Source organism: Clytia hemisphaerica, unplaced genomic scaffold, assembly GCF_902728285.1.
Source record: "Clytia hemisphaerica strain Z4C2 unplaced genomic scaffold, Clytia hemisphaerica genome assembly, whole genome shotgun sequence".
NCBI lineage: Eukaryota > Metazoa > Cnidaria > Hydrozoa > Leptothecata > Clytiidae > Clytia > Clytia hemisphaerica.
Genome location: NW_027103417.1, coordinates 256,789 through 265,480, shown reverse-complemented (window position 1 = coordinate 265,480; position 8,692 = coordinate 256,789). Strand labels below are relative to the sequence as shown.

Here is an 8,692-nt window from a genome sequence, read left to right as displayed (position 1 = left end):
TTATTGGCTGAAAACGGCAATTTTTTCAACGATGAAATGCTGAATCAGCAGAAAAGTAAAAAAAGTAAACAAATGAAAATTGCCGTTTTTGGCAATTATTGCTGTTTTTGGAAATAAAAGTTGATTATATTATTGAACACGTGGAATTTGACACCCATAAGTAGGTCCACTGTGCCTTGTTCAGTTTTGTTTTCAGTTGGTTTTTGCCGGAAGTGCAGATAGCAAAATCGAGTCATATGTAAACAAACTTACGACGGGGGTTTTGTTTTCTCTTTCTGACTGTGTTTCGGCATCAATGCAGGATCTTGTTACATATTATTTTAAATTTTTTCATGTTATTGAGCAATGAAAATGAATTGAAAAAATCACTTTTGAAAATCTGAAAAACCTTTTCCTCGATGCAATTTTACAATTTTCAAACACCTCTACATCTTTGCCCTTATAAGGACGACAAATTTTGCTGACTCGGCATTTCATCGCTGAAGATAATTGCCAGAAAAAGCAATAATTGCTGTTTTTATCTTAAACACCCAACTGAGGGTCATAAAGACAAAAGACATATCTGGACTTATTTCGTACTTTCTAGTCTCTTGTTCGTAGTTTTTCTGACTCTCTGGTTCTTTGTGAGTTATTTTCTATGTTTTCTAACTGACTGAATGTGTAACAACTAAGCCTTTTCAGTTCAGTGTCTTTTTCATCATTTTTGTTGGCATTCCATAGTTTCTACCCCCCCCCCTACATTTAGGTGGGGTCTTGGGTTTTGATGAACCAAAAGCAAGGGGAGGTGTCAAAAGTTTGACTTTCCTAAGGGGGGTTGCCAGTTAAGGGGGGTATTCTTAGATAAGGGGGAATTGAATTATGACTCTTGTACAATCGTTTCATTTATGCTGATTTTCTAAGGGGGGTGTGAAATTTTAAATTAATTTCCTAAGGGGGTTAGCATTTAAGGGGGGGGGGTCCTCTTACCTAAGGGGGATGTCTTGACCCCTCTAGAAACTATGCATTCATTACCTCACGTTTTTGTTCAGGTTTTCTCTGTGTTTCTCAATTTTCAGTTTTTCAGTTTTTCTCATGTTTTCTGCATTTTTCAGTTTTTTTCTGTTTTCAGTGTTCACCATTTTGGATTCTATTTTGTTTATTTATGTTAATTTGTTCAAAATATGCATTTTTCTAATTTTTGGTTTTTGGTCAGTAATTTATACATTTTTTCTCATTCATCAACTTTGACCTATGACCTAGAATTTATTTCATGAGTTTTCCTGTGGTATATATATGAAGACTCCCTGGATTGGAGAACATGAAGAAATAGAAGAAAAACTAAAAATTCATCCCCTGGAAAATATTTACCGGTAAGTTGGTCTAATATCGACATCCCTTGTCTAATTCCGACACCCTTCTTTAGAGAAAGGAATGATATGAAAGCTTAAATCATTGATTGACCACTAATCAAAGAAAAACAGTTTCAACCTTTCTATAAATTTCAGCTGATAAAAAGGGTGTCGGAATTAGAGGAGGGGTGTCGACATTAGACTAAGTTACGGTAGATTGTTTTATTTTCAATTTATGTTCAATCGCAAACGCTTGTGAAAGCGCCAAATATTTTAGTATCCAATCACAGCAATATCAATTGTTTTATTTTGTCCAATCAAAAAATTGGCGTACGATTGTTTAAAAACAAGTATCCAATCAAATGAAGGTAAAGCACTTTCATCCAATCAGAAAAGATTTTTTGAAAAAATAACACATAAAATTCCTGCTTTCGTTTGAGAACTAAAGTTAAGAAAAAATTCATCTCTTAGAATCAACGATTGAAACAGAATGAAGTTAAATGACTACTCGTTATCCAAGGCACTCAAAAGCCATTAGCGCCAAAAAGTAGGGCCAGTCATTAACCTTCATCATTCACGGCAATCTCATTGGTTGAAATTTAAAAAAGACACACCGACGGAAATTCAAACATGATGAATAGCATAGCTTTTACCAAAAATAGCACTTTAGGATCAAAAATCATGTCAAGGCAGAATCGGGTGGAGGTAACATAGTTAAAGTTTATTAATAAATCCCTAATTTCACCAAAAAAGTGTCTTTTTTTTGTCCTTCAGAAAAACCAAAAACATTGGCCTAAATCGTTTGCTTACAGTTCCTGTAGCCAGTAGTATCTTATTTTGTGCAGGTTTTTCATAAGATGTCACATGACTCAAATCCTGTGTCTCATTAAACTAGAAAAAGTGAAAATGAAATTGCAAGGTCTGATTGGATGAAAAAAATACCGTGTGAACTGGAACAGGAAATAATTCACATTCCAAGACAAAATGGCGGCAAAAAAAACATGTCTTTGTGCTTTGGATAAAAGGTGCTAAATTCTGGTTGATTTTTTAAAGGTTTTCTCTCATCTTCTCTCATTTACTTCAATAAGTAGAAAGCTTCTTCAATGTTTATGGAAGTCAGTCTTTCAAAGTTATTTATCTTCAGTTGGAAAAAGTGTTTAAAAAACCTTTTTTTATGCTCAAGACTATCTCAACCAAATGCAAATTTGATGATTGAACCATTCAAACCAAATCAATTGACCAGCTGAAATAATAAAAACCGCTGGAGTAAACATCAATCAAAAGGGTAGTGCCATCCCCTAGCATCATCAAAAAACTTTCGTCAAAAGTTGCCTTGTATGACAAGGACCTTATGTACCAATTTCATTCAAAAAAATCAACTAGATGGAAAGTTAAGGGGTGGTAGATGAAAAGTTCTCCTTGGTAGGACTAGGGTTAAGAAATCTTCTTTTTAAAGCTGGAAATTGTTTTCAAAAATTGATAAATAATGGAAAAATTAACATCAGGGGTGGGGTGTTTATTAGGAACTTAAACAGTATATTCAACATCACCTCCCGTCCTACATAGTCATGGAATTAAGACTTATTGATAATGCTGAAATTTTGTACAAAAAAGCAAAGGAAATTCTTAAATTTCAGAAGAAGTGCACAAGCCAATATCACAATATCCATATTACCAAACATAAACAGTTTAATGTTTTAATATTTTAGATGTTTTCTCATGATTAGTGTTAATTAGAGCAAATAATGGCAGCAAAAGACATCAGTCAACTGGATTTTGAAAGTATTTTGAAAAGAGGTTCTGCAACTGAGCCAAGAAACTTTAGACCAGTTCCTCGAATTTCAAAAGAAGAAGATTTGAGTCTCAATAGTGCTGTGAGAAACAATCAAAAGAACATCAATAATGCTATTCCAAATGTAAGTATCAACTCATTTTTTGTTACCAAGAACTCTCATGAGAATAAATCTTATAGACTTATAGACTTATGACTTATGTTAGACTTGATCTAAGACCGACTTATGAAAGCTATGACATGGTTTCTGCCTACTTTTTCAGTCCCCCCTTAAAATGCAATTTTGCCCTTAAAGAAAACTCCCTCCTTAAATCGAACAAAAATTACCGGTACCCCTTGTTAGAATGTCCCCCCTTAAAATGAAAAAAAAAGAGGAATCCCCCCTCAGATTTTTATTTTTAGACTTTGACAATAACAAAGTACAACGATTGGTTTGATATCAATGCCATCAACATTATATTAGGTACATAATGATATCCAACTAAATAAAATTCAATAAAAAGAAATCATTGAAAATAAACTGGATCCTATAATCAAATGATACAAATAAAACTTTTTATGAATAAAACCAAACAAAAGATGCAGTACCTGGTACAACAGTTGTGTTTTGTTCATATCTTAGGCCTTGTAAATTATCTTTATCATTAGATTTGAACTGGGAATGTTTTCTGATTGTAGTCCTAGTTAAAGTTAGGTCGAGTAAGTGGTCTTCCCAAGTAGAGAATTTAGGCAGTAAAACACAAGTAAGATTTCATGCTTATGACATTGATTTTGGATGTGACAGAGCTGAAAATGTCAAAGATCATTGATGTCGACCAACTATTTCAAGAAAATCTTTGTACCCTTCAGCAAACAATTTTTACAATAGAGAGAGAGAGAAGAGAGTATGCAGATTCATGGGGCCCGGCGAGCCATTTGAGTGGGGGGGGGGCAAGATTTAGGAAAGAAATGTCGGCCACCATGGTTGGGCGACGAAGAAAATTTTTCACTTTTTACACCCTCAAAACAGCTTAAAACGTTATCTAATTGGGGAGAATAATAGTTTTTATGGTTTGATTCTAATGTACATAACTTTTCTCAACTTCAGTTGAGCTACAATCTGACAATGTCTGTCTGTGTGTGTGTGTGTGTGTGTCTGTCTGTCTGTCTGTCACAAAAACTTTAGGGCAGCCTGTAGACTTCAAAAATGCTTGGATTTGGCTGAAATTTTGCACACTTGTTCCTTGGGTGAATATCTGGGGGTGTTTTTTCTCTTTTTTGAAAATTTAGATTTTTGGGGCCTGGGGACGAGTTTTTCGCCAAAACGAGGCTAAAACTTTAGGGCAGCCTGGAGACTTCAAAAATGCTTGGATTTGGCTGAAATTTTGCACACTTGTTCCTTGGGTGAATATCTGGGGGTGTTTTTTTCTTTTTTTGAAAATTTAGATTTTTGGGGCCTGGGGACGAGTTTTTCGCCAAAACGAGGCTAAAACTTTAGGGCAGCCTGTAGACTTCAAAAATGCTTGGATTTGGCTGAAATTTTGCACACTTGTTCCTTGGGTGAATATCTGGGGGTGTTTTTTTCTTTTTTTGAAAATTTAGATTTTTGGGGCCTGGGGACGAGTTTTTCGCCAAAACGAGGCTAAAACTTTAGGGCAGCCTGGAGACTTCAAAAATGCTTGGATTTGGCTGAAATTTTGCACACTTGTTCCTTGGGTGAATATCTGGGGGTATTTTTTTCTTTTTTTGAAAATTTAGATTTTTGGGGCCTGGGGACGAGTTTTTCGCCAAAACGAGGCTAAAACTTCAGGGCAGCCTGGAGACCTAAAAAATGCTTGGATTTGGCTGAAATTTTGCACACTTGTTCCTTGGGTGAATATCTGGGGGTGTTTTTTTCTTTTTTTGAAAATTTAGATTTTTGGGGCCTGGGGACGAGTTTTTCGCCAAAACGAGGCTAAAACTTTAGGGCAGCCTGGAGACTTCAAAAATGCTTGGATTTGACTGAAATTTTGCACACTTGTTCCTTGGGTGAATATCTGGGATCTGAGTAGTCTAGCATGCTAGACGACTTAACTCAGTAAAAAATAGGAAGTAGAAAACTTGTTAGGAGCATCAATATAGTCGTCTAGAATATTTTGTGCACAACAAACTTTTCATAAAAATTCTCTTTTTTCATGTTTTTGGATAACATTTTCAGGGGGTCTTGTTGGTTTGTTTTGGTTTGTTTTTTTTTCTTTCACTTAGAAATTCTCATTGGCTGAAATCTTTATTTGTTTATGTATTTTGTTGTATATGATTGTTTTCTCACCCCGCAGAAATCTGCGGGCCCTGCTGGAACTCCCGTAAGCTACGGAAACCACCTTAGCCCAGTCGTTTATTTTAACCATATCCCGACATAAAAATTTATAAACGACTGGATTCCCAGTCTAGGATCTGAGGTTTTCAGACAACGACAACGACAAGAGAAAGACGCTCAACAAACAACCACGTCACGAAATGAAGAAACGCCAGAACAAAGAACACGACGACAAGAGAAAGATGCTCAACAAACAGCCACGTCAAGACAAAATCTCAAGGATAATCTGTCAGAAGAAAGTGTAAAGTTTCCACCAATCGTGATGGATGAGGTCGTAAAGTCGTCATTAGCTAACTTCATTGAAGCTACATCAACTGAATCCACTACTTTCACTGAATGTGGTATATGTTCGGAGATGGTTAAAGAATTTGAGGAAATGGATGTCGATTGTATTCCTGGAAGAGAGTTATTATCGCAAGACTCTTCAGATGGAGTACTTCCTGAATATAACAACTTTGACTTGATTCTCTCTGCTGGTGGCATTAATGGAAGATCTGTAGTTTGCTGTAAATCGTGTTTGAATTATTTGCGTAAGAACAAGAAACCGCCCCTCAGCATTGCAAACAATTTTCAATTTGGTGAAACGCCATCAGCTTTAACTGGTTTAACTCTTCCAGAAAAGTTACTCATCTCGATCTATCGTCCAAAGATGTATACAACCACTCTGAGATCCTTCGCTGGACCTGGAACGGCGCAAAATGCATTGAGAGGAAATACAATAACGTTCCCCCAAGATGTTGTAAAGATAGCTGAGAATCTACCAGCCGATCCCAATATCTTAGCCGATCATTTGAAAGTTGTTTTTATTGGCAAAGGCTCACCATCGAAAGAAATGCTGAAAAAAATTTTCACCGTAAGAAGAGAAAAGGTTTATGACGCCTTAACATTTCTTATTGCAAACCATCCTCTCTATTCCAATGTGGCGTTCTCGAATGTTGTTTTACCTAGAAACGATATACCGGATGTGATCCTGAACACTCTCGTGGAACATGAAGATTCAAATGGTGACGACGATAAAGAACACGCAAATTATACTCCCCAGACTGATATCAATATCCCAGAAAACGTATTGCCAGATCAGTCGGGTCAAAACAATGTTATCGTAATGGACTCATCTGGAGTTATAGATGTTAGCGGCTCTTCAGTTTCCACGAAAGACCAAATGGTTTCTGCTGTTCAATCACTTGAAGGTGCTTTGATTATACCACACGGACCTTCTCCAGTAACAGACTATAATAACCCAGCTCTTTGGATGGGAGCTTATCCATGGCTTTTTCCATACGGGAAAGGGGGGCCTGAGCTTCAAAGGACACCAGCCGTCAGTCTTAAAACCTACATTCGTCATTTATTATCGATTGCCGATAAAAGGTTTGGCTTAGATATCTCATTCAAGTTTCACATTTTTAACGTTCTCCAAAAGCGTGATGTTTCGCTTCATACTTCCCTATTGGTACGCAGACCTACCTTCCATTCCTCTGCATTGGATATTGATAAAGTTTCTCATCAGGACTTGGTTCAAGTCGTGCAATCAGTGGGGAAAACAAACTCGATAACTGACCCAAACCTCCGGACGCTGATGAGAACTCTGACATCAGCTGGTGCAAATATAAGAGGATCACCGTATTGCAAACAAGGATATAGACGAGAAATCTTCGGTCTCATGGTTAAGTTTGGTACCCCTCCTTTATGGATAACTATTAGTCCAGCAGTGGTACACTCTCCTATCTTTCTACGTTTTGCTGGTCACAATATCAATCTTGAGAGTCTAACCCTTTCTGATTTACCAGCAGCAGTTGATCGAGCAAAGATCGTGGCAAAAGATCCAGTAGCAGCTGCACGATTTTTCAACTCAATGATTGACTCTTTTACAACTCACCTTCTTGGCTATAATCAGTCTGCAGGAGGGGTCTTTGGGCATCCTTCAGCATTTTATGGGTGTATTGAAGAACAAGGCACTGGTACTTTACACATTCATATGCTTGTGTGGTTAAAGGGTTTCAGAGCCATTTCCGATCTTGAAGCAGATCTTAAAAGTGAAACATTCAAAGAAAACCTTATCAAATACTTAGAAGCAACAATCAAACAGGGCTATATTGGCAATGATGTTGAAACAATACCAGATGTTGATGTATCAGAAATATCGACGAAGCGTCCAACAGATCCATCTTCTGACAACTTTGAAAAAGAACTTGCTGACGACGTTAACAAATTGGTTAAAGTGGCTAACACTCACAGACATTCGTTTACCTGTTACAAATATAGGAAAGCTCGTGAGTGTAGATTCGGTTTTCCACGCGAACTGCAACCCGAGACAGTTATAACCGAAGATGAAATACTACTGAAAAGAACAAATACCATCATCAACAACTTTAACCCTATCCTCATGACGTCAATAAGAAGCAACCATGATATAAAATTCATACCCAGCGGAAAAGATGGGAAATCATGTGTGTTCTACATGACAGACTACGCCACAAAATCCCAACTTTCTACCCACCAAATGCTTCCTCTGATTGCCGCCTCGAAAAAGGTTGTACAAGCTTCAAACACCAACTCGAGCGTTGTTGAAAGGTCAAAAGCATTGATCACAAAATGTCTCAACAGAATTACGACCGAAACGGAGATATCAGGATCGCATGTTTCTCATTTTCTCCTTGGTCACACAGATAAGAAAACATCGCACTCGTTCATCCGCCTCAATCTACATTCTTGTTTGGCCTGGATCCATGATGAAATGAAGAAGTATGATGCACTAGATGATGACATTCTGACTGATGTCGTTGATGATGAGGGAAATGAAACTGCAAGCTATTCGATTCTGAGCGGTAATAATGGTTTGGTCTTAGTGAATCAAATGGTTGATTATCTAAATAGAGGGGATGAATTGTCATGTATGCCGCTTTATGAATATTTCTCCAAAGTTTATAACACCACTTTGTCATCTAATGAACGAAGAAAGCTGGAAAATCATGGCCCAAAGAGACGAGGAAGGAAACCCCAACCAAGACATCTTTTTGCACCTTCTCATCCGCAATCTGAGACACATGTACAAGTGACAAGAACTGATTCAATTGTTCCTTCGTTATCACTTTTGCCGCCAAGTGAAGAAAGTAATCCAGAGAAGTTCCACATTTGCATGCTTTTGTTGTTCAAACCGTTCGTTGAATTCACTGACCTGTACAATGGTATATCATGGGAAGACTCTTTTCTGAATACAAATTTTGACAGCTATTCACT

The 8,692-nt window shown here is 37.1% G+C and overlaps 1 protein-coding gene across 1 annotated transcript in view; it reads left to right on the top strand.

Annotated features, from left to right (window-relative positions):
• Positions 1-3,037: 3,037 nt before the first annotated feature.
• Positions 3,038-8,692, top strand: part of LOC136797670 (pericentriolar material 1 protein-like) — a 30,367-nt gene continuing 24,712 nt past the window's right edge. Inside the window, exon 1 of the mRNA XM_067054257.1 lies at positions 3,038-3,244. Within this exon, the coding sequence (XP_066910358.1) occupies positions 3,074-3,244 (171 nt within the window). The 5' untranslated portion in view covers positions 3,038-3,073. The remainder of the gene's footprint in view (positions 3,245-8,692) is intronic.